The sequence below is a fragment of the Pseudochaenichthys georgianus genome, chromosome 10 (genome assembly GCF_902827115.2).
Source record: "Pseudochaenichthys georgianus chromosome 10, fPseGeo1.2, whole genome shotgun sequence".
Taxonomy (NCBI): domain Eukaryota; kingdom Metazoa; phylum Chordata; class Actinopteri; order Perciformes; family Channichthyidae; genus Pseudochaenichthys; species Pseudochaenichthys georgianus.
Genome location: NC_047512.1, coordinates 21,426,589 through 21,448,585, shown reverse-complemented (window position 1 = coordinate 21,448,585; position 21,997 = coordinate 21,426,589). Strand labels below are relative to the sequence as shown.

General features: G+C 40.6%; 4 protein-coding genes and 1 pseudogene across 4 annotated transcripts; all 5 read left to right on the top strand.

Annotated features, from left to right (window-relative positions):
• Positions 1–1,125: 1,125 nt before the first annotated feature.
• Positions 1,126–4,109, top strand: LOC117453414 (protocadherin alpha-8-like). The gene is made up of 2 exons (XM_071204494.1): positions 1,126–3,480; positions 4,104–4,109. The coding sequence occupies exons 1-2, from the start codon at positions 1,126–1,128 to the stop codon at positions 4,107–4,109; spliced, it is 2,361 nt and encodes a 786-aa protein (XP_071060595.1).
• Positions 4,110–7,014: 2,905 nt separating this feature from the next.
• On the top strand, positions 7,015–9,535 carry LOC117454028 (protocadherin alpha-3-like). Its single transcript, XM_034093079.2, has one exon. It carries the CDS (start codon positions 7,154–7,156, stop codon positions 9,533–9,535), a length of 2,382 nt encoding a protein of 793 aa, XP_033948970.1. The 5' UTR covers positions 7,015–7,153.
• An 803-nt stretch (positions 9,536–10,338) lies between these two features.
• On the top strand, positions 10,339–13,334 carry LOC117453413 (protocadherin alpha-8-like). The gene is made up of 2 exons (XM_034092236.2): positions 10,339–12,847; positions 13,299–13,334. Exons 1-2 carry the CDS (start codon positions 10,457–10,459, stop codon positions 13,332–13,334), a joined length of 2,427 nt encoding a protein of 808 aa, XP_033948127.2. The 5' UTR covers positions 10,339–10,456.
• Positions 13,335–15,049: 1,715 nt separating this feature from the next.
• Positions 15,050–17,579, top strand: LOC117453412 (protocadherin alpha-3-like). The gene has a single exon (XM_034092234.2). It carries the CDS (start codon positions 15,192–15,194, stop codon positions 17,577–17,579), a length of 2,388 nt encoding a protein of 795 aa, XP_033948125.1. The 5' UTR covers positions 15,050–15,191.
• Positions 17,580–18,502: 923 nt separating this feature from the next.
• On the top strand, positions 18,503–21,354 carry LOC117453411 (protocadherin alpha-3-like; annotated as a pseudogene).
• Positions 21,355–21,997: the final 643 nt, after the last annotated feature.

Below are 21,997 nucleotides of genomic sequence, written 5' to 3'. Positions count from 1 at the left end.
GTCGGATAGTGAAAGTGCATTCGGATTCTCTAAAGAACCGCAGTCTCTTCTCCTAAGTCCTTTTGAATTCTCCTATCCACTATCCCTTAACCCCGTGACGTTTCACTCAGAGGTCAAGGAATAGGAGATAGGGTTAGAACTTAGGAGCTGATTTTTAAACTATCCGACTGCAGCCCCGGCCTTGCTCGTTGCTTCCTGCCTGCTCTGTGTGCACACGGATTGCGCAATGCGCTCATTGCTGCTGCGGTTCCATGCTGCACTGCTTAGTTCAGGGGCAGTGGGAAATTGAAATGATGTTGCTACGAACTCACACAATTAAAACACAGCAATACTTAATATAAAAACATATCAGATCCCATTAAAACTGACCCCGTCACATTATAATGACAACCATTTCCCTGATTATGACCGCTGTCCATGGGGCTGAAGATACCATGTTCCTGCTATTTAACAAGAAAGTCCCACAAAGGTATTTATTTAGAAATATTTGAGCAAATATGTTTTCAAATTTGTGGCTGAGAATATTCCAAGTACTGACAAACCATTGATTGAAAGTGATAATATAGAGTTCAGGATTCGTTACGTATTCATGGTCTTAGTTGTTTTGAAACAGAGTGTTGTTTTAGTTGAAGTGGTTGCTTCCCATGAGGCTGAAACTCGTGATTATGTCAAACTAATTTGCAGTGTTAAAAAAACGTATTGAGAAGTATTGCTTTTATTATTCCTAAGACTCTATGACAATGTAACAGTCTGAATTAATATGGCTCTACAAAAGTGCAACTAATCAATTTCTTTAATTACATGAAATGATGTTGGTATTGTTCCTTAATGTATGGTTATTTATATCAGCTTTTTCGGGAAACGTTTTGTTACCTAAGCATATAGTACAGTTTATTTTGAATTGCCTCTGGGTGTCACTATTACATTGGGAAACCAGACACGACTTTGAACCTCCCCTTCCAAGGCTTTTGTTTCTGACTGAAATGACTAAAGAAGGTATCTCAATCAAGCAAACCAGTCGTTCACACGTCGCCTCTTGCAAATCGCGTTATTCAGCGGGATGGATTTAAATAACAATTTGTCCAAGTAACCGGCTCCTGTTGGTGAATGTGTTGTTGGATAATGATGGGGAACGATACAAAACCTTGGACAAAGGACTGCTCCTGGTTTGCTTTTTATTTGGCTTTACCCCTGCTGTTCGGAAATCAGGCTTTGGCTCAGATACGCTACTCTATTCCAGAGGAGGTAAGAGAAGGCACAGTTGTTGGAAATGTGGCCAAGGATCTTGGTGTTGAAATCCCCTCTTTGATTGCTCGACGGTTCCGCGTTGTGTCTGGAAGTAAGGACGCTATTTTTGAAGTAAACCAGGATAATGGGGCTCTGTACGTCAACAAGCACATTGACAGAGAGGAGCTGTGTCAGGGAGGCGGTGCCTGCCTTATGGAGCTCAAAATCCTCGTTGAATCTCCTTTGGAAATACACTACGTAATTGTAGAAATTACCGATGTAAATGATCACTCTCCTAGTTTTCCTGAAAGGGAACAGATATTTGAAATAGCTGAGCACACATTACCAGGAAAGCGATTTCAACTGCATACTGCTCGCGACCCCGATGCTGGAGTTAACTCTATTCGTACATACACTTTAACGTCAAATGAACATTTCGAAGTTAATGTCCGTCAAAGCGATGCCGGTAAGATACCATTTCTAGTTCTGAAGAAATCGTTGGACAGAGAACAAAAGAACAAACACACGCTGCTGGTTACTGCAGTTGATGGAGGTAAACCTCCAAAATCAGGCACACTTAATGTTTCTATTATTGTTCTTGATATTAATGATAATCGTCCGATGTTTAATCAGGAGATTTACCACATTTCAATACACGAAAATATTGCACTCAGTACTTCAATATTTAGGATGAATGCAACGGATCTGGACGAATACACTAATGGGGAAGTCGAATACAGCCTAGGAAAAACCTTGAGGCGTAAAGTATATGACACTTTTGAATTGAATAAATTAACTGGAGAAATCAAAGTTAAAGGAGTAGTGGATTATGAAGAAATCGATATATATGAACTGGACATTGAAGCATCAGATAAAGGAACACCACCACTGACAGGTGAGTGTAGAGTAATTATTAAGATAATAGACGTTAACGATAATCCACCGGAAATAGAAGTCACATCATTGTCAAATACAGTGTCTGAAGACTCAAAGCCAGGAACAATTATTTCACTTATAAGTGCAACGGATGTAGACTCCGGTGTAAATGGGAAAATAATATCACAGATATCTAATGACGTACCCTTTGAATTAAAGCCCTCCTATAAGGAAAATACTTACTCGGTTGTCACTAAGGGATTTTTGGATCGAGAGCAGGTGTCACATTATGAAATAACAATAAAGGCCACTGATTGTGGTGAACCCGCCTTATCTACATTTAAAACTCTCAACATTCAGATATCAGATATAAACGACAACTCTCCTCACTTCAACCAAACCTCTTTGGAATTTTATCTGGTTGAAAATAACGTTCCTGGAAATGCTATTTTCTCTGTAAGCGCAAGAGACAATGACTTGAATGACAATTCAGCTATTTTGTATAGTATAGTGAGACAAGGCAGTGAAAATGACATAATGTCTTTCCTAAATATCAACTCTGAAACTGGAGATATTTTGGCGCTAAAAAGCTTTGACTTTGAGACTCTGAAAACGTTCCAGTTCCAAGTTGTCGCCACAGATTCTGGAACTCCGTCACTAAGCAGCAACGTCACAGTGCACGTGTTCATTCTGGATCAGAACGACAACGCTCCAGTCATCCTGTATCCGGTCAGCTCTAACGGTTCTGCTGAAGGTGTGGAGGAGATTCCCCGCAATGTGAACGCAGGACACTTGGTGACTAAAGTCAGAGCCTATGACGCTGATATAGGATATAACGGCTGGTTACTGTTCTCACTGCAGGAAGTTACTGCCCACAGTCTCTTTGGTTTGGACCGCTATACAGGACAGATCAGAACACTTCGCTCCTTCACAGAGACAGACGAGGCTGAGCATAAACTGCTCATCCTGGTGAAAGACAATGGCAACGTGTCCCTGTCAGCAACAGCTACTGTGGTTGTTAAACTTGTGGAGCCCAGAGAGGCTTTTGCTGCTGCTGATGTTAAAAGTGCATCAAAGGATGATGAGGATAATAACGTGACTTTTTACCTGATGATAACTTTGGGCTCAGTCTCAACACTTTTTCTCATCAGCATCATCGTGCTGATTGCAATGCAGTGCTCTAAGTCCACAGACTATACTTCTAAATATCTACAAGAGACTAACTATGATGGGACACTGTGTCACAGCATCCAGTACAGATCTGGAGACAAGCGCTACATGTTAGTTGGACCCAGAATGAGTATAGGATCTACTATAGTCCCGGGCAGCCATGCCAACACACTGGTGCTCCCTGACAGGAGGGGAACATCCACAGAGGTAAGACGAATGCATATTCAAACTCCCTTACTTTTCATATTGTCATGGCAATATGAATACTTACATTCAAACAGGTTGATATCAAATAATTGGTGCATCTTGTCTTACATTCAAATGTAAATACTTTTATTTATAGAAACAGGATCTGCCCTTGAGGTGAATGAATTCTATCTGCCTGAAATCCCATGTTTTGCATACTTCTTCTGTGTTGTTGGATGGTTTGTTTTGTACAGTTTATTATTGCAGTTCGTCAAAGCGAAATCAGTTCCTACACCTCTGGGTGCAGAAAAAGGTGTTGCTGCAAGGCAAGTTTATTTATATAGCACTTTTCAACACAAGGCAATTCAAAGTGCTTTACAAAAAATGAAAGACATTAAGAAAATGTCATTAAAATCAGTCATTAAAAAGAAAAGCTAATAAAATAAACATTAAAAGAAAAAATACATGGATAAAAGTTACAGTGCAGTATAAGATATGAATAGTTCAATTAAAAGCAGCGGCAAAAAGAAAAGTCTTCTTGCTGGATTTAAAAGTAGTAAGAGTTGCAGCGGACCTGCAGGTTTCAGGGAGTTTGTTCCAGATATTTGGAGCATAATAACTGAACGCTGCTTCTCCATGTTTAGTTCTGACTCTGGGGACAGAAAGCTGACCAGTCCCTGAAGTATTGTACTATAGTTTTCCATTTATTTTGGCATAGAAATAAGGACTTCATTGCAGTTTACATTCATCAAAAATAGTTTAAGAGATGGATGATTGTGACTCTATAGCAGGGGTGAGGAACCTCCGGCCTCCGGGCCGTATACGGCCCGCGAGACAATTTGGTACGGCCCTCGAGGTAATTTATAAACACACGCAAAAAATAAAAAAAATGAAAGAAATCTAGACCTCAAACAAATTAAACAAGCGAGTGCCTGTTTTTCCTGGCCAAGGTCAGGGTCCTTGATAACAACACGAGCCTAACGTGTCATCACGTGGTATATGTCTCGACTGACAGGGGTGCAGTTCTGACGGAGAGCACCAGAACGCCACTCCAGCACTTCAGAAATTGCAGTACCGATAAGTCCATACACATGCCGCAGTTTCTGCGTGTCTGTGTCTTTAGTTGAAAGCCCGGTGGCGATCTGCTCATCTGTCATACTGATCAGACAGTCAATAACTGTGTTGTTATCATTAGCATCTGGTTAGCTAGCTATGCTAACGAATATAAGAAGCTTTTTCTACAACCAGTGAGGTAAAGGCACATCTTTATATGATCATTATAGTTATAAAAAAAATAAGAGAATAAAGTAAACAGGTATAAAATACTATATGACAGTTATTAATAAAGAAGAATACAGTTTCAAAGGGGAGTGATTTGTCAAATATCCATAAATTAAAAGAAAATCTGCTTACAGTTGTGTTTGGGTGTTGAGAGATGTGTCCATAGATCTCCTAATGTTGCTCTCAAAGTGCACCAGATTGATGCTTTTAACTTCAACATTTAAAAAAAAATCTTCCCAGGGGAGCACGCCACACCCTGCACGTGCATGCATACGCGAGTCATAGTGAGATATCTGTATTAAGAGGTTGCTTTTTCTTTGCACAGAATGAAATTAATGGGCTGTGATTTTAGTTTTTTTAAGCAGAGGTCAATAACTTGTACGGCCCTCTGAGGATATTGTAAAAATTGAAATGGCCCTTGAGAGGAAAAAGGTTCCCCACCCCTGCTTTAAAGTAACTGTTAACTGCAAATACCTAGTGCTTCTTGACAGAAGGGGGGCATCTGCAGAAGTAAGACATATTTTAGATTAAACTGTGGTGACGAACTGTAACTGCTTTTTGACTAAACATATCAATGTGGTTTGTTTTCTGCATAATTTGATACTGTGTTTGTCATCATAGTTTACCTTGGTAATTATAGCAGATGTCATGGAGGTAATTTAAGTGTACTTGAAAAAAGAGATGCATTTTATTTTTAAACGATCGTAGTCACCTCATGGGCAAATGATATGGACAATGATTGTGGCCTTTTGTTTTTTTTGCATCATGTATATGTGGCGGGGTCGTTTTTAAAGGCAGAGCCACCCAAATACCAAAATGCCCAACAACGACACCTGGGGAGTTTCGCCCGCAGGAGATATTTAATGTACACCTCAGAACTAAGAAGGCTCTACAAGTGTATGACTGACACAAGACAGAGACGTGGTTCAATTATAATGAAACAGTTTAACAGTTTATTTCATTATGTCAATCACATGTATTTGTTTATTCTTGGTAAAAACACTTTATATAGAAAATGACTAAAATCAATGAGATGAAAAGGGGAGTGGGCAGGTGCCAGCCGGGGGAGGCAGTCTAACAGGCTGTGTCCCACTTACCCACCACCGGTGCTCACTGCAAACCAAAACTCACTACAAACTGTGTCCCAGTGCTCCTATATACAAGCCGTGAAGGGAATTAGACTGTGGGCCTAGCCTCCACCACAGCTGGCTCCAACTCCACTACAAGGGACAAAGAAACAACAAATGAGTATAAAGCAGAAGAAACAAGAATCCAGTTGGTCCAAACGAGCAAACAGTCGAATACACTAAAATCCTAAATATGAGACAGCAAAACTAAATTCAAACAAAACCTAACTATAGCAAACCAGCAGCTGCACCACCTAGTAGGAAGAACACATTGTACATTAGATTACAATACAAAAGTACACATTTACATATTTTAACTTAGGTAATTGTAAACTTCCTCAGTATGATTAATACTAAAGTACTAAGGACCAACACACATCTCTCCAGGTTAACAGGACTTCAGGCATCACATTTGGCCAAAGGAACACCAGGTGGACCAGCATACAAGCTGACAGTAGGCTAATACAAATCAATGTAGTTCAGTGCTGAGATAAGATGCACATGAGTAATATTAAGCTGTTGATCAAACATGACATCCAGTATCTGACAATGTACCTATCCTAAGGTGGCCATGTGGCAACAGGCAGACAGCAAACGAAACAAAGGCTGCCATGATGCCACAGGTGCATTAAATACCAATGAGTTAATTAGGAGTTGGCTCTGGGGGAGGAGTTTACCTACTTTAGGTGATGGTGAGTTCAGGGCGTAGAGATGAGTGTGGGACAGTTACCTGAACCCAGTGTTCCTGCTACATATATATCGTAAGCCGTCTATTTTTTCCCTATCAACCGTCTTTTTTCATCAAGTGGCTTGATAATACAATACAACGGAGAAACTTTTTTTTTTAATCGAGCTGTATTGAGGTCGCTGTCCTTGGTGCTGGGAGCGGAAAGAGTTATTTTAGTCAATGTTTAAAGTCTGGGCAGCCTCCTTCTCTCTTTCAACACAATATAATACATATGATATAACTAAAGATAACATACCATTGACCATAATGTGTATTAAGTGCCTCACATTTCTGCAGTGAGAAAAGGGGTCGCATGGTGTCAGTGAAAAGTAAAAATTCAGCAGGACACGAGCCTGTCGTCATTGCAGTTTGGTTCCTCCTCTTCAAAACATTCTACTTCGATACTTGCAGGACCGTTTTTCTGCTCATGCCTTGATACATGATCGGTTTAGCGCATTTTCTGGAAATACAGGAAGTGAATTAACAGGTCAATATATATGTAAGAAAGCGCTGGATTTTGACTTCACAACAGAGCTGTGTAGCTTGCAATGGATTACTGATGATTTCGGGTTTAACCATGGAACAAAGAACATGCGAGATGCGGAGGGCGCGAGGATGGTTTCTCCGCTGCGTGGTTGCTGTGCTTTTGTGGAGCGCGGCCTCAGCGCAAATACGATATTCAATCTCGGAGGAAGTTAACGAAGGAACTGCGGTTGGAAATATAGCGAAAGATCTGGGATTAGATAAAAGCACACTGAAAGACAGGAAGTATCGGATTGTTTCCAGTAATGCGGATCCGCTTTTCCACGTGAATCAAAACGATGGTGTCCTGTATGTGAGCCGGAAGATTGACAGAGAGGAGGTGTGCGCGCAGAGCAGTACGTGTTTAATGAATCTGAAAACCGTGCTGGAAAACCCTTTGGAGGTGCATTATGTTGGTGTGGAAGTGCTGGATATCAATGACCATTCTCCTAGTTTTCCAGAAAAAGAGAAACGGTTGGAAATATCTGAGTCCGTGTTGCCCGGAGCACGGTTTCAACTAAAACCTTCACGGGATCCAGACAGTGGACATTTCTCCGTGCAGCAATATAAACTCAGCCAAAACGATCACTTCCGTTTGGAAGTTAAGGATAAAGGAGAAGATGGTAAAATACCAATATTGGTTGTACAAAAATCCTTGGATAGGGAAAGGGCAAAGAGCCACTCATTATTGTTGACTGCACTGGATGGAGGAAAACCTCCAAAATCTGGCACCATGAATATTGTAGTGAATGTTCTAGATGTAAATGATAATGCGCCTGTTTTCTCTAAAGATGTTTATTCTGTGATGCTCATTGAAAATGCTCCGGTAGGCACAACAGTCATACAAGTGAATGCAACTGATTTGGATGAAGGACCCAACGGAGATGTAGTTTACTCATTGAGCAACAGTATGAATCTAAATATTTTAAACCTTTTTGATATCAATGCTTTAACAGGAGAGATAAAGGTAAAAGGATTAATAGACTATGAGGAGAAAGACAGATATGAAATTGAAATTGAGGCATCAGATAAAGGCCTTGCTCCTTTTATAACAGACAAAAGTGTCATCATTAAGATAGTAGACGTTAATGATAACGCACCTGAGATTGAAGTTACCTCATTTTCAAGCTCGATCCCTGAAGATTCAAGACCTGGAACTACAGTAGCCCTTATCAGTGTAAATGACTTGGACTCTGGTCTCAATGGAAAAGTGTTTTGCGCTGTAAATAACGATGTACAATTTACTTTATCCCCATCCTCAAAAGACAACATGTTTTCATTGGTGACCAAATCCCCCCTGGATAGAGAGAAACAGTCACAATATGTCCTGACAGTAACTGCAAAAGATGCTGGTGAACCTCCATTATCATCTGAGAAGACAATACATGTAGTGGTTTCAGATGTGAATGACAACAGTCCAGAGTTTTCACTGAGTCCATATACTTTCTATATCACTGAAGCCAATGAGCCAGGCACCTCTGTGTTTTCTGTTAAAGCTCTTGATCGTGATGAGAACGATAATGCACGAATAACCTATCATATTCTCAGAGATGGTGAAGGAAACAAAGTGACGTCATTTTTAAATATCAACTCTGAAACTGGAGATATTTTGGCGCTAAAAAGCTTTGACTTTGAGACTCTGAAAACGTTCCAGTTCCAAGTTGTCGCCACCGATTCTGGAGCTCCGTCGCTAAGCAGCAACGTCACAGTGCACGTGTTCATTCTGGATCAGAACGACAACGCTCCAGTCATCCTGTATCCGGTCAGCTCTAACGGTTCTGCTGAAGGTGTGGAGGAGATTCCCCGCAATGTGAACGCAGGACACTTGGTGACTAAAGTCAGAGCCTATGACGCTGATATAGGATATAACGGCTGGTTACTGTTCTCACTGCAGGAAGTTACTGCCCACAGTCTCTTTGGTTTGGACCGCTATACAGGACAGATCAGAACACTTCGCTCCTTCACAGAGACAGACGAGGCTGAGCATAAACTGCTCATCCTGGTGAAAGACAATGGCAACGTGTCCCTGTCAGCAACAGCTACTGTGGTTGTTAAACTTGTGGAGCCCAGAGAGGCTTTTGCTGCTGCTGATGTTAAAAGTGCATCAAAGGATGATGAGGATAATAACGTGACTTTTTACCTGATGATAACTTTGGGCTCAGTCTCAACACTTTTTCTCATCAGCATCATCGTGCTGATTGCAATGCAGTGCTCTAAGTCCACAGACTGTACTTCTAAATATCTACAAGAGACTAACTATGATGGGACACTGTGTCACAGCATCCAGTACAGATCTGGAGACAAGCGCTACATGTTAGTTGGACCCAGAATGAGTATAGGATCTACTATAGTCCCGGGCAGCCATGCCAACACACTGGTGCTCCCTGACAGGAGGGGAACATCTACAGAGGTAAGATAAATATTTTTGGATGTTTTGATTTTCGCATCCCCTGCATACTTAATACTATGTGTGAAACCCCCCCTCTAAAGCGGAAATACTTTACATTACACTGCAAATAGCAATAATTAAATAGCAGAGAAGCGATACATTACTCACGATCAGCATTAACACTGGCATTGTGATTAGTTTAAAATGGTGTGTACTACAACTTAGATTGAGAGCAGAGTCTTCATTCTGTTTTTGTTTTTCATCTGCCAAGTGATTTGTATCATGTGTTATGGGGCTTGCAACTTGTGTGCTTTAATACGTGTTGACAGCTGCAGTTCAAGAGCTTTAGTAATATCCTGGAATAGATGAGATGTAAATAAAAGGATCGTGCACTCACAGAAATGAATCATGGTAGAGTTTATTTTTAAGCATTTAAATCTATTTGATTTTATTGAAATACTCATATTTTTTTAATTTATGTATTGAAATTAATTATAATCTGTATAATTCCTATCAATTCTAAAATATATTGAATGTAATTACTTAGAAGTTAAACAATAGCAGGATCGATTCCACTACTAAAGCTTATCTGTTAAACAGTTATATATAAGTGTATGTCTCATATCACTTCTGAACATTTGAAGATTATATTTCATGCGTTAACTTAACACTAACATATTATAATAATAATAATAATAATAATAATAATAATAATAATAACGATTCTAACGCTTGGTGTCAGTGTAGCTCAGTGTTTCTGTGACTGGTAGCACTTTACGTCACGAGCTGTATGTGGATCGAGTCCTTGCATTGTGCAGAGCATACTTGAGCGAATAAGATCGCAATTGCCACCAACGAGTGTTTAATTTTCGACCGTTTTTGTAAAAGCAGACGTTGGATATTGTGAAGAAAGATGGCGGATTAAGTTTCATTTATTTCAAGACGTAGTTAATGGACTGTTCTTTATCGCCGATACGAGCCATGGAACAAAGAGGACTAAAAGCACGGACGCCGCGACAATTTTGGTTTGCCTTGATGGTTGTTTTGGATATATTATGGAGAGGAGCTACAGCACAGATCAGATATTCAATATCTGAGGAGGTTCAAGATGGAACCGTGGTCGGGAATATAGCGAAGGATTTGGGGCTCGATAAGAGTGCACTCACAGACAGAGGGTATCGCATTGTGTCAGGCTCAACTGAGCCCCTGTTTGAAGTGAATCAAAATGATGGTATATTGTATGTTAAAAAAAGAATAGATAGGGAGGAGGTGTGCGACCGGACCAGCCCGTGTTTGATCAACCTCAAAACTGTGCTAGAAAACCCGCTGGAGATCCACTACGTGGCGGTGGAAATACTAGATATAAATGACCACACGCCTGTTTTTACGGAGAAAGAGAAACGGCTTGAAATCTCTGAGTCGGCTTTACCAGGGGCGAGATTTCAACTACAGGCTGCGCGTGACCCCGACGTTGGCCAGTTATCCATTCAGCAATATCGACTCAGCCATAACGAGCATTTTAGATTAGAAGTGAAGGATAGAGGCGAGGACCGTAAGGTACCATTTTTAGTCCTGCAGAAACAGCTAGATAGAGAAACAGCCGGGAAACACAAACTGCGTCTTACAGCAGTGGATGGAGGAAAACCTGCGAAATCTGGCGCTATAGAAATTACTGTGGATGTGCTTGATGTTAATGACAACTCCCCTGTGTTTACAAAAGAGGTTTATTCTGCAACTCTACAAGAAAGCGTTCCCGTTGACACTGTAGTCATTCAGTTAAATGCAACAGATTTGGACAAGGGTGCAAATAGTGAAATAATATATTCATTTGGTAACGAAGTTGATGCAAAATTAAAAGATGTCTTTAAAATAGACGCAAACACTGGTGAAATTAAAGTCATCGGTAAAATAGACTTCGAGAAAACTAAAAGTTATGATATTGACATTCAAGCGTCCGATAAAGGACAAGCGCCTCTAACAACTGACAAAAGTGTTATGATAACAGTTATTGATGTTAATGACAATGCACCTGAGATAGAAGTAACATCATTTTCTAGCTCTATCAAGGAGGATTCAAAGATAGGAACTACTGTAGCCCTGATTAGTGTTAGGGATTTAGACTCTGGAATCAATGGAAAAGTCATTTGCACCATCAAGGAGGATGTTCCTTTTACTTTATCTCCATCGTTACAGGAAAACATGTACGCCGTAGTAACCAGGTCTCAACTGGATAGGGAAATGGTTGCCCACTTTGAATTTACAATTGTCGCTAAAGACACAGGTGATCCGTCCTTTTCAACTGAAAAGACCATGAGTGTCGTAGTATCAGATGTAAATGACAACAATCCAGAGTTTTTAACAAGCCCCTATGTATTTTATATCACCGAGAATAACAGTCCTGGAGCCTCAGTATTTTCAGTTAGAGCTTCTGATCGTGATGAAAGCGATAACGCTGTCATTTCATATCATATCCTCAGAGATGGCAGAGAAGCAAATAAATTGACCTCATTTTTAAATATCAACTCTGAAACTGGAGATATTTTGGCGCTAAAAAGCTTTGACTTTGAGACTCTGAAAACGTTCCAGTTCCAAGTTGTCGCCACAGATTCTGGAGCTCCGTCACTAAGCAGCAACGTCACAGTGCACGTATTCATTCTGGATCAGAACGACAATGCTCCAGTCATCCTGTATCCGGTCAGCTCTAACGGTTCTGCTGAAGGTGTGGAGGAGATTCCCCGCAATGTGAACGCAGGACACTTGGTGACTAAAGTCAGAGCCTATGACGCTGATATAGGATATAACGGCTGGTTACTGTTCTCACTGCAGGAAGTTACTGCCCACAGTCTCTTTGGTTTGGACCGCTATACAGGACAGATCAGAACACTTCGCTCCTTCACAGAGACAGACGAGGCTGAGCATAAACTGCTCATCCTGGTGAAAGACAATGGCAACGTGTCCCTGTCAGCAACAGCTACTGTGGTTGTTAAACTTGTGGAGCCCAGAGAGGCTTTTGCTGCTGCTGATGTTAAAAGTGCAACAAAGGATGATGAGGATAATAACGTGACTTTTTACCTGATGATAACTTTGGGCTCAGTCTCAACACTTTTTCTCATCAGCATCATCGTGCTGATTGCAATGCAGTGCTCCAAGTCCACAGACTATACTTCTAAATATCTACAAGAGACTAACTATGATGGGACACTGTGTCACAGCATCCAGTACAGATCTGGAGACAAGCGCTACATGTTAGTTGGACCCAGAATGAGTATAGGATCTACTATAGTCCCGGGCAGCCATGCCAACACACTGGTGCTCCCTGACAGGAGGGGGACATCTACAGAGGTAAGACGAATGCATATTCCAGCTTCCTGTCCTTTCATGTCCTGTCATGGCAATATGAATACTTACAATTAAACAGGTTGATATCAAATAATTTTTGAAGTTGGTCTTACATTAGAACTTTAACACTTTTATTTATAGAAACAGGATCTGCCCTTGAGGTCTATGCATTATATCTGCCTGAAATCTCATGTTTTGCATACTTCTGTGTTGTTGGATAGTTGGTTTTGTACAGTTTATGTTATTGCAGTTAGTCAAAGCTTAATCAGTTCCTGCACCTCTGGGTGCAGAAAAAGGTGTTTCTGTCCGTGGCGCTGGAGGTATTTTACTATAGTTTTCCATTTCTTTTGGCATGGAAATAAGGACTTCAATGCAGTTTACATTCATCAAAAATAATTTCTTAAGAGACAGATGATTGTGACTCGTGTAGTAACTGTTAACTGCAAATACCTAGTGCTTCTTGACAGAAGGGGGGCATCTGCAGAAGTAAGACATATTTTAGATTAAACTGTGGTGACGAACTGTAACTGCTTTTTGACTAAACATATCAATGTGGTTTGTTTTCTGCATAATTTGATACTGTGTTTCTCATCATAGTTTACCTTGGTAATTATAGCATATGTCATGGAGGTAATTTAAGTGTACTTGAAAAAAGAGATGCATTTTACTTTTAAATTATCGTAGTCACCTCATGGACAATGATTGTGGCCTTTTGTTTTTTTTGCATCATGTATATGTGGCGGGGTCGTTTTTAAAGGCAGAGCCACCCAAATACTAAAATGCCTGACAACGCCACCTGGGGAGTTTCGCCCGCAGGAGATATTTAATGTACACCTCAGAACTAAGAAGGCTCTACAAGTGTATGACTGACACAAGACAGAGACGTGGTTCAATTATAATGAAACAGTTTAACAGTTTATTTCATTATGTCAATCACATGTATTTGTTTATTCTTGGTAAAAACACTTTATATAGAAAATGACTAAAATCAATGAGATGAAAAGGGGAGTGGGCAGGTGCCAGCCGGGGGAGGCAGTCTAACAGGCTGTGTCCCACTTAACCACCACCGGTGCTCACTGCAAACCAAAACTCACTACAAAGTGTCCCAGTGCTCCTATATACAAGCCGTGAAGGGAATTAGACTGCGGGCCTAGCCTCCACCACAGCTGGCTCCAACTCCACTACAAGGGACAAAGAAACAACAAATGAGTATAAAGCAGAAGAAACAAGAATCCAGTTGGTCCAAACGAGCAAACAGTCGAATACACTAAAATCCTAAATATGAGACAGCAAAACTAAATTCAAGCAAAACCTAACTATAGCAACACAGCAGCTGCACCAGGAAGAACACATTGTACATTAGATTACCATACAAAAGTACACATTTACATATTATAACTTAGGTAATTGTAAACTTACCACTCAGTATGATTAATACTAAAGTACTAAGGACCAACACACATCTCTCCAGGTTAACAGGACTTCAGGCATCACATTTGGCCAAAGGAACACCAGGTGGACCAGGATACAAGCTGACAGTATATTAATGTAGTTCAGTGCTGAGATAAGATGCACATGAGTAATATTAAGCTGTTGATCAAACATGACATCCAGTATCTGACAATGTACCTAAGGTGGCAACAGGCAGACAGCAAACGAAACAAAGGCTGCCATGATGCCACAGGTGACTTAAATACCCCTGAGTTAATTAGGGGTTGGCTCTGGGGGAGGAGTTGACCTACTTTAGGTGATGGTGAGTTCAGGGCGTAGAGATGAGTGTGGGAAAATTACCTGAACCCAGTGTTCCTGCTACATATATCGTAAGCCGTCTATTTTTTCCCTATCAACCGTCTTTTTTCATCAAGTGGCTTGATAATACAATACAACGGAGAAAGTTTTTTTTTTAATCGAGCTGTATTGAGGTCGCTGTCCTTGGTGCTGGGAGCGGAAAGAGTTATTTTAGTCAATGTCTAAAGTCTGGGCAGCCTCCTTCTCTCTTTCAACACAATATAATACATATGCTATAACTAAAGATAACATACCATTGACCATAATGTGTATTAAGTGCCTCACATTTCTGCAGTGAGAAAAGGGGTCGCATGGTGTCAGTGAAAAGTAAAAAATCAGCAGGACACGAGCCTGTGGTCATAGCAGTTTGGTTCCTCCTCTTCAAAACATTCTACTTCGATACTGGCAGGACCGTTTTTCTGCTCATGCCTTGATACATGATCGGTTTAGCGCATTTTCTGGAAATACAGGAAGTGAATTAACAGGTCAATATATATGTAAGAAAGCGCTGGATTTTGACTTCACAACATAGCTTTGTGTAGCTTGCAATGGATTACTGATGATTTCGGGTTTAACCATGGAACAAAGAAGATGCGAGATGCGGAGGGCGCGAGGATGGTTTCTCCGCTGCGTGGTTGCTGTGTTTTTGTGGAGCGCGGCCTCAGCGCAAATACGATATTCAATCTCGGAGGAAGTTAACGAAGGAACTGCGGTTGGAAATATAGCGAAAGATCTGGGATTAGATAAAAGCACACTGAAAGACAGGAAGTATCGGATTGTTTCCAGTAATGCGGATCCGCTTTTCCACGTGAATCAAAACGATGGTGTCCTGTATGTGAGCCGGAAGATTGACAGAGAGGAGGTGTGCGCGCAGAGCAGTACGTGTTTAATGAATCTGAAAACCGTGCTGGAAAACCCTCTGGAGGTGCACTATGTTGGTGTGGAAGTGCTGGATATCAATGACCATTCTCCTAGTTTTTCAGAAAAAGAGAAACGGTTGGAAATATCTGAGTCCGTGTTGCCCGGAGCACGGATTCAACTAAAACCTTCACGGGATCCAGACAGTGGTCCTTTCTCCGTGCAGCAATATAAACTCAGCCAAAACGATCACTTCCGTTTGGAAGTTAAGGATAAGGGAGAAGATGGTAAAATACCAATATTGGTTGTACAAAAATCCTTGGATAGGGAAAGGGCAAAGAGCCACTCATTATTGTTGACTGCTATGGATGGAGGAAAACCTCCAAAATCTGGCACCATGAATATTGTAGTGAATGTTCTAGATGTAAATGATAATGCGCCTGTTTTCTCTAAAGATGTTTATTCTATGATGCTCATTGAAAATGCTCCGGTAGGCACAACAGTCATACAAGTGAATGCAACTGATTTGGATGAAGGACCCAACGGAGATGTAGTTTACTCATTTACAAATAGTATGAATCTAAATATTTTAAACCTTTTTGATATCAATGCTTTAACAGGCGAGATAAAGGTAAAAGGATTAATAGATTATGAGGAGAAAGACAGATATGAAATTGAAATTGAGGCATCAGATAAAGGCCTTGCTCCTCTGATTACCGACAAAAGTGTCATCATTAAGATAGTAGATGTTAATGATAATGAACCTGAGATTGAAGTTACCTCATTTTCAAGCTCGATCCCTGAAGATTCAAGACCTGGAACTACAGTAGCCCTTATCAGTGTAAATGACTTGGACTCTGGTCTCAATGGAAAAGTGTTTTGCGCTGTAAATAACGATGTACAATTTACTTTATCCCCATCCTCAAAAGACAACATGTTTTCATTGGTGACCAAATCCCCCCTGGATAGAGAGAAACAGTCACAATATGTCCTGACAGTAACTGCAAAAGATGCTGGTGAACCTCCATTATCATCTGAGAAGACAATACATGTAGTGGTTTCAGATGTGAATGACAACAGTCCAGAGTTTTCACTGAGTCCATATACTTTCTATATCACTGAAGCCAATGAGCCAGGCACCTCTGTGTTTTCTGTTAAAGCTCTTGATCGTGATGAGAACGATAATGCACGAATAACCTATCATATTCTCAGAGATGGTGAAGGAAACAAAGTGACGTCATTTTTAAATATCAACTCTGAAACTGGAGATATTTTGGCGCTAAAAAGCTTTGACTTTGAGACTCTGAAAACGTTCCAGTTCCAAGTTGTCGCCACCGATTCTGGAGCTCCGTCACTAAGCAGCAACGTCACAGTGCACGTGTTCATTCTGGATCAGAACGACAACGCTCCAGTCATCCTGTATCCGGTCAGCTCTAACGGTTCTGCTGAAGGTGTGGAGGAGATTCCCCGCAATGTGAACGCAGGACACTTGGTGACTAAAGTCAGAGCCTATGACGCTGATATAGGATATAACGGCTGGTTACTGTTCTCACTGCAGGAAGTTACTGCCCACAGTCTCTTTGGTTTGGACCGCTATACAGGACAGATCAGAACACTTCGCTCCTTCACAGAGACAGACGAGGCTGAGCATAAACTGCTCATCCTGGTGAAAGACAATGGCAACGTGTCCCTGTCAGCAACAGCTACTGTGGTTGTTAAACTTGTGGAGCCCAGAGAGGCTTTTGCTGCTGCTGATGTTAAAAGTGCAACAAAGGATGATGAGGATAATAACGTGACTTTTTACCTGATGATAACTTTGGGCTCAGTCTCAACACTTTTTCTCATCAGCATCATCGTGCTGATTGCAATGCAGTGCTCCAAGTCCACAGACTATACTTCTAAATATCTACAAGAGACTAACTATGATGGGACACTGTGTCACAGCATCCAGTACAGATCTGGAGACAAGCGCTACATGTTAGTTGGACCCAGAATGAGTATAGGATCTACTATAGTCCCGGGCAGCAATGCCAACACACTGGTGCTCCCTGACCGGAGGGGGACATCTACAGAGGTAAGACGCATCTAAAAAAGCTGTTTTTTATTCCCTCCAAAAATGTTTTAATCATTGAGCAGAAATAATCTATTTATATATTTATAATCAATCCGCCAAGCAACATTTTCATATGCACAAATAATAACTACATTTTTTCCCATACTTCAACAATGCTATCGGGGTGGTTTTCACCATTATATGTTTTCCAAACACTGTTAAATCAGCAAGTATATTATCAGGGCACAGTCAAGTTGACGCAATTAATGCAAGCAGTTAGATAGTGGAAACATAATTGTCGAATTTAGAAAAAGCTCCTTAAAAATGTGCATTCTTTTTGAATGACTAGTTTTTGCTTTTGAACATCATTTGGAGCAGATATAATTTATACAAGCTGCAACTGTCAAAATGTATTCCAGAGTTTGTCATTATTTATTTTCCTGGTTTACAATAAGCCATGATTTACAGTAATACTTTCACCATATGTAGATCAAATGCCAAGTAAAGGGCAATCGCTCTCCATGATAGATCTTAAGAAGGTGTTGTGTTTAAGTGAGCAGTCTCCCTGTTTACCTCCATTCCCCAAACTAGTTTTAAGTGCTTCCACATAATTAAATGTGCTTTATTTAAAAAAGGTCACATAATCTACGGTTTCGCTTGAATGCTGCTATGGCATAACATTTCCTGCAGTGAGACCCTATATCGCATGGTGTCAGTGTAATGGGGAAAGAAAGCATTGCATGTCGTCAGCGCATTGTGGTTTCACCTCTTGTTATCTTCGGTGCGATATTCACACGGTCATTTCTACTCTTACTGCTGCTTTAGGAAATGTTCTTTGTGCTGCCCTGTCTGTCGGTGTAAACAGAGGATAACTGCTTCAATAAACGGATGCGCTTACATCGGAATTGTAACGCAGTTATTGTCGATGTGATGGATTACTGAGGATTTCGAGTTTAACCATGGAACAAAGAAGATGCGAGATGCGGAGGGCGCGAGGAGGTTTGTTCGGCTGCGTGGTGGCTGTGCTTTTGTGGAGCGCGGCCTCAGCGCAAATAAGATATTCAATCTCAGAAGAAGTTAACGAAGGAACTGTAGTTGGAAATATAGCGAAAGATCTGGGTTTAGATAAAAGCACACTGAAAGACAGGAAGTATCGGATTGTTTCCAGTAATGCGGATCCGCTTTTCCACGTGAATCAAAACGATGGTGTCCTGTATGTGAGCCGGAAGATTGACAGAGAGGAGGTGTGCGCGCAGAGCAGTACGTGTTTAATGAATCTTAAAACTGTACTAGAAAACCCACTGGAGGTGCATTATGTTGGAGTGGAGGTGATGGATATCAATGACAATTATCCTATTTTCCCGCAAAATGAGAAAGTTTTAGACATGTTTGAGTCCGTGTTGCCCGGAACACGATTTCAGTTAAAACCTTCACGGGATCCAGACAGTGGACATTTCTCCGTGCAGCAATATAAACTCAGTCCCAACGATCACCTCCGTTTGGAAGTTAAGGATAAAGGAGCCGATGGTAAAATACCAATATTGGTTATTCAGAAATCTTTAGACAGAGAAACATCAGGATGTCATTCATTAGTACTGACTGCACTGGACGGGGGTAAACCTCCGAAATCTGGCACTATGAATATTGTAGTAAATGTTCTAGATGTAAATGATAATGCGCCCGTTTTTTCTCGAGAAGGTTATTCTGTGATGCTCAATGAAAATGCTCCGGTAGGCACAACAGTCATACAAGTGAATGCAACTGATTTAGATGAAGGAACAAATGGAGATGTAGTTTACTCATTTACTAACAGCATTGATCAAAAAATATTAAACATATTTAATATCAATACATTAACAGGCGAGATAACGGTTAAAGGTTTAATAAATTATGAAGAAAAAGATAGATATGAAATTGAAATTGAGGCATCAGATAAAGGCCTTGCTCCGTTTACAACTGACAAAAGCGTCATCATTAAGATAGTAGATGTTAATGATAACGCTCCTGAGATTGAGGTTACATCATTTTCAAACTCTATCCCTGAAGATTCAAGACCTGGAACTACAGTAGCCCTTATCAGTGTAAATGACTTGGACTCTGGTCTCAATGGAAAAGTGATTTGCTCCATAGTTGAGGATGCTCCTTTTTCTTTAATACCATCTTCACAAGACAACATGTTTTCATTGGTCACCAAATCCCCCCTGGATAGAGAGAAACAGTCACAATATGTCCTGACAGTAACTGCAAAAGATGCTGGAGAACCTCCATTATCATCTGAGAAGACAATACATGTAGTGGTTTCAGATGTGAATGACAACAGTCCAGAGTTTTCACTGAGTCCATATACTTTCTATATCACTGAAGCCAATGAGCCAGGTACCTCTGTGTTTTCAGTTAAAGCTCTTGATCGTGATGAGAACGATAATGCACTTGATAACCTTATCATATTCTCAGAGATGGTGAAGGGAAAAAAGTGACTTTATTTTTAAATATCAACTCTGAAACTGGAGATATTTTGGCGCTAAAAAGCTTTGACTTTGAGACTCTGAAAACGTTCCAGTTCCAAGTTGTCGCCACAGATTCTGGAGCTCCGTCACTAAGCAGCAACGTCACAGTGCACGTGTTCATTCTGGATCAGAACGACAACGCTCCAGTCATCCTGTATCCGGTCAGCTCTAACGGTTCTGCTGAAGGTGTGGAGGAGATTCCCCGCAATGTGAACGCAGGACACTTGGTGACTAAAGTCAGAGCCTATGACGCTGATATAGGATATAACGGCTGGTTACTGTTCTCACTGCAGGAAGTTACTGCCCACAGTCTCTTTGGTTTGGACCGCTATACAGGACAGATCAGAACACTTCGCTCCTTCACAGAGACAGACGAGGCTGAGCATAAACTGCTCATCCTGGTGAAAGACAATGGCAACGTGTCCCTGTCAGCAACAGCTACTGTGGTTGTTAAACTTGTGGAGCCCAGAGAGGCTTTTGCTGCTGCTGATGTTAAAAGTGCATCAAAGGATGATGAGGATAATAACGTGACTTTTTACCTGATGATAACTTTGGGCTCAGTCTCAACACTTTTTCTCATCAGCATCATCGTGCTGATTGCAATGCAGTGCTCTAAGTCCACAGACTATACTTCTAAATATCTACAAGAGACTAACTATGATGGGACACTGTGTCACAGCATCCAGTACAGATCTGGAGACAAGCGCTACATGTTAGTTGGACCCAGAATGAGTATAGGATCTACTATAGTCCCGGGCAGCCATGCCAACACACTGATGCTCCCTGACAGGAGAGGGACATCTACAGAGGTAAGACAAATACATATTCAAACTCCCTTACCTTTCATGTACTGTCATGCCAATATGAATACTTACATTCAAACAGGTTGATATCAAATATTTTTTGTATTTTGTCTTACAATAACAATTTAACACTTTTATTTATAGAAACAGGATCTGCCCTTGAGGTCTATGAATTATATCTGCCTGAAATCCCATGTTTTGCATACTTCTTCTGTGTTGTTGGATAGTTGGTTTATGTACAGTACAGTTTATGTTATTGCAGTTAGTCAAAGCGAAATCAGTTCCTACACCTCTGGGTGCAGAAAAAGGTGTTTCTGTCCGTGGCGCTGGAGGTATTTTACTATAGTTTTCCATTTCTTTTGGCATAGAAATAAGGACTTCATTGCAGTTTACATTCATCAAAATAGTTTCTTAAGAGACAGATGATTGTGACTCGTGTAGTAACTGTTAACTGCAAATACCTAGTGCTTCTTGACAGGAGGGGGGCATCTGCAGAAGTAAGACATATTTTAGATTAAACTGTGTTGACGAACTGTAACTGCTTTTTGACTAAACATATCAATGTGGTTTGTTTTCTGCATAATTTGATACTGTGTTTGTCATCATAGTTTATCTTGGTAATTATAGCATATGTCATGGAGGTAATTTAAGTGTACTTGAAAAAGGAGATGCATTTTATTTTTAAATGATCGTAGTCACCTCATGGGCAATGATATGGACAATGATTGTGCTTTTTTTTTTGCATCATGTTGATATTGTCAATTTGTTCACTATATCAACCGTCTTTTTTCATCAAATGGCGTGATAATACAATACAACGGTGAAAAAAATCGCTGTCCTTGTGCTGGGAGCGGCAATTGTTATTTTAGTCAATGTTTAAAGTCTGGGCAGCCTCCTCCTCTCTTTCAACACAATACAATACATATGATATAACTAAAAACAAAATTCCATTGACCATAATGTGTATTAAGTGCCTCACATTTCTGCAGTGAGAAAAGGGGTCGCATGGTGTCAGTGAAAAGTAAAAATTCAGCAGGACACGAGCCTGTCGTCATTGCAGTTTGGTTCCTCCTCTTCAAAACATTCTACTTCGATACTGGCAGGACCGTTTTTTCTGCTCATGCCTTGATACATGATCGGTTTA

Excerpts from the sequence above, each read along its gene's own strand:
- LOC117454028 (XM_034093079.2), top strand. The coding sequence starts at position 7,154 with ATGATTTCGGGTTTAACCATGGAACAAAGAACATGCGAGATGCGGAGG.
- LOC117453412 (XM_034092234.2), top strand. The coding sequence starts at position 15,192 with ATGATTTCGGGTTTAACCATGGAACAAAGAAGATGCGAGATGCGGAGG.
- LOC117453413 (XM_034092236.2), top strand. The coding sequence starts at position 10,457 with ATGGACTGTTCTTTATCGCCGATACGAGCCATGGAACAAAGAGGACTA. Across the intron at positions 12,848-13,298 it reads GGAGGGGGACATCTACAGAG|TGCTTCTTGACAGAAGGGGG; the intron begins GTAAGACGAATG and ends GCAAATACCTAG.
- LOC117453414 (XM_071204494.1), top strand. The coding sequence starts at position 1,126 with ATGGGGAACGATACAAAACCTTGGACAAAGGACTGCTCCTGGTTTGCT.